This window comes from Penaeus monodon, chromosome 33 (genome assembly GCF_015228065.2).
Source record: "Penaeus monodon isolate SGIC_2016 chromosome 33, NSTDA_Pmon_1, whole genome shotgun sequence".
Lineage (NCBI taxonomy): Eukaryota > Metazoa > Arthropoda > Malacostraca > Decapoda > Penaeidae > Penaeus > Penaeus monodon.
This window is the reverse complement of record NC_051418.1, coordinates 15805251-15808756: the sequence shown is the minus strand read 5'-3', so window position 1 is coordinate 15808756 and position 3506 is coordinate 15805251. Positions and strand designations below refer to the sequence as shown.

Genomic DNA, 3506 nt, shown 5'->3' with positions numbered 1-3506 from the left:
CTAAGGCGACCCCATATAAACACGTGCCAGTATGTGGGTACCAGACCCGTAAGTCGTGCAGCGTCGACGAGACTAAGTTGTCACGCCTCAGGCTGGGACTGAGGAAGGTGAAGAAACACAAACTCCTGCAGTTTAGTCACGACGACGCCGAGAGGAGGCCGAGGACCGCGCGCGTCACCTCCAGCAGGAAGACCGACGAGAGTGAGAGAGATGTCAGTGACGTTCTGGGCAGTGCCTCAGCCCTCACGCCGCACAGCGAGGAGACGGAGGAAGATCTCTTCCAGGGCGTCGAGAAGCTAGAGTTTGTGAATGGTAAATTCTCGGCTGGCACAGACAAGCCAGGGTGCAGCGGGTTGGTGTGTGAGTGTGTTCGGAGGGGGCTGCAGACTGTGGGCGCGGGCGAAAGCAGCAGGGGTGGGCGTGGTACGAGTGTAGAGGCGGGGAGTGTAGATGACAGCACCACAGAGAGAACGCAGCGGGTGCTCTCGCAGGGCCTGGTGATCCACCATTCCGCTAACACTGAGGCGGACATACTCAATGGAAGTCTCATAAGGAACGCTCTTAGTATACTGCGAGAGGAACAAAAGTTGCAGACCCTGCCAGATCCAGCCCCTGCGCCCCCAGGTGAGGGCACAAGTGAGGTGAGTGAGGGGAAGGGGGCGGCGACAGAGGCTCCGGCGCCAGAACAAAGCCCTCCCGAGGACGCCTGCACAAAGGCACCGCAAGAACAGACTGAAGATGTGGCTAGTAGTGCAGTGCCCCTCCAGGACGAAATGAACAAGGTGAACATCACCATCCACCTCACTCCACCGCTCCCCCGGAGGACAGGTGGGGAGAGCGGGATGGGGGGCGCCCCCTCCCAGCCTCTTGCACACCAGCACCAAGCGTTCCCCAGTGTGGCCGGCGCTGGCCAGCATGTGCCTAGAGTAACGCAGTGTGTTCCAGTGAGTGAAGCATCGAGAGTGAACGAGTGTGAGCAGAAGGGCGGGAACTCAAAGGTGAGCAGCATCGTCACTATGAGAACGTGGACGCCTTCGGCGTGCGGGGGGACGACGGGGCCGCAGCAAGCGGTGGCAGTGCTGAGGCAAGGGGCGATTGCCACAGCAGGTCGAGTGTCACCCAGAGCCGTGGCCCCTCCGAGGCTGCCAGGACGCTCCACTAGTGTGGATTCCCTTTTGAAAAATTCTCGTTATCCTGAGACACCTGAGTCGAGGACGAGTTCCTTGTCGTCTTCTAGCGGCCAGAGTAGTTGTTGTCACGGAAGGTCTAGGTGCAGGACAAAGTCGTCGGGGAACAAGAGCCAGCCACACACTCCCAGCCAAGGGCACCGTCACCCCAGCGCCCCGAGAGAGGGCTCCGGCACCACAAGTTCCGCCTCAAGTAAGGTTTTCGGCGCAGAGTTCCACGTGCATCGGGTTCAGGTGGGCACGGGAAGCGACCGCAAGTTCGCACAGGCGACCCAGCGGTCTGTGCTGGAAGTCCCTGTGAGTGGCACAGAGGAGGGCCAGGTAGCTACAGGAGGGCGAGGCCGAGACGCAAACCTTCAGAAGAGCGAACTGGTTCTCGAGCCGCCGAAATCGCTGGGGACACACCCTGGCTCCTCCCCCCGCCACCCCACCTTCCTGACTGCAACCTTCCCCACCTCCAAGACATGCATATCGGAGTACAACATCGGGGACACTAAACCACAATCTCCAGCAAACTCTCCCGGCTTATTCAGCGAGGAGATGAAGCATTCTGTAAACAAGACCAAGAATAATAAAGCAGTAGGAGTACCCAAAGAAGAACACGTAGAGAAAAAATCAGGCAAAAGTGACTCTAAGAGCAAATCTAAGTCTAAGCCTCGAAAATACTTCTCCGGTATTTTGAATGCTTTTGGTTCCGCCGCGCCCCGATTTAGAGGCGCGGGATCATCATCAGATGCCAAGGGAGAGAGCAAGGAGCGGAGTCAGAGCAAGAAGGTTGTGGCAGACGGTGAGGGTGGTCGTGCTGTCCCGCCCCAGAACACACAGACATCTGATCTGACAGCCGCCGCCGCAGGTCGTACTCCAAGTGGGTTGTTGGATGCAAGCTCCTCCGACAGGACCTGTGACGCGGCAGCCAAGGGTAGTGCGCTGTGTAACAAAGCCGGTGCGCCGGAGTCTATAAGCGAAGCATTACAGGTAAGGGAGACTAAACATAGTAGCCTTGGTGCCTCAGAATACCGTCATCGTAGTGACGTCGCCCCGATACCCAGTCCGCGGCCACGACGCGCCCGCAAGAATAGTCATGACTCAGCAGACAGCGTCGCGCCCACACCACCCACCCGCCGCAGAAATCCTGGGGAAAACACCGGCAGACCAGCTGTAGATGGTGGCAGTAAGGAGTTGGAGAATCTCGAGAGTCCCCGCACGAGCCCGCGAGTGCGCCGTGGACGAGAGCCAAGGGAGCCAACCACCCCGTCAGCGGAGAAGAACTTCCGGCGCCAGCTGCCCACACTCGCACCGCAGCCTGGCCTCATTAACACACCTGGGACGCCACCCGCCCCCACGGCTCTGCAAGCCTCTTACGAAAATATTTCTTTCCACGAGAGGCATTCTTTCAGCAAGCGGGATGTACCTGTAGGAACGCAGAGGCGTGATTTTGGGGAGAAGGCTGGCGGGGGGACGCGCCAAGGCACATGTCCTTCGTTCCCCTCCAGGTCCTCGAGAGCAGCGGACACGCCTCGCACCACTAAATCACACAGGAGTTCTAGGTCAAGTAAAAACTATACCTGTTCTGGCGGTTCGAATAATGGGACGGCGGGGGGGAACAACGTAGCGGCAGAGCAGAAGAACCAAGCCAATGAGGGCAGTGGGAAGGCAGAGGGCGCCCCACGAGACAGCGCCAGTGCTCCCGCTGGTGGAGCGACAGGGACAGGCGGAGGAGGAGGTCGAGTAGAATGGTTTCCCCGCGGTGGGTCGAGTGGGGGATCAGGAACGAGTGATACAACACCGTCTTGGCGACGCCGGCGATCGCGCCCCCCTACTCTGCCCACGACACCGCCACAGACCTCCCGAGTTCGCAGATCCTCCCAGTCGTCGGCCACGTCGGGTGGGTCACTGACCTCGTCCCCAACCCGATGGAGGCGCCCCCAGGCTGAGGATACATGGGAGGGGACCAGCGACGAGGGCGGAAGAGAAAGCAGCCACTCGAGGTCCCCGTCTTCTGGGTCTGTAGCCTCAGAGTCCACTTCGTTTTACTACAGTGCGGTAGGGTCCACCATGTACGAGCGTCCGAAGTCGCTGTTCGAGGATGACACGGCCAGGTACTCCTTTGTGACGTGTCCTCAATACGAGCCTGTGCAGTCGGGAGACGTGGAAAGTAGTTTTACCGTCCCTGTGCCTGATACCTCGTCCAACAACAACCTTCCGAGAACCATCAGTGGCGACCTTAACTGTGACATTGACATCAGTCTGACCGAGGGGGAGATAAAAGTCCGTGTAAGGACAGAGGATGAAGATGTGGTTTCGTCCACTCCTATACAA

The 3506-nt window shown here is 59.1% G+C and overlaps 1 protein-coding gene across 1 annotated transcript in view; it reads left to right on the top strand.

Moving 5' to 3' along the window:
• Positions 1–3506, top strand: part of LOC119594274 — a gene marked incomplete in the record, with an annotated part of 36109 nt that overhangs the window by 1389 nt on the left and 31214 nt on the right. Inside the window, 1 exon segment of the mRNA XM_037943339.1 lies at positions 1–3506. Within this exon segment, the coding sequence (XP_037799267.1) occupies positions 1–3506 (3506 nt within the window).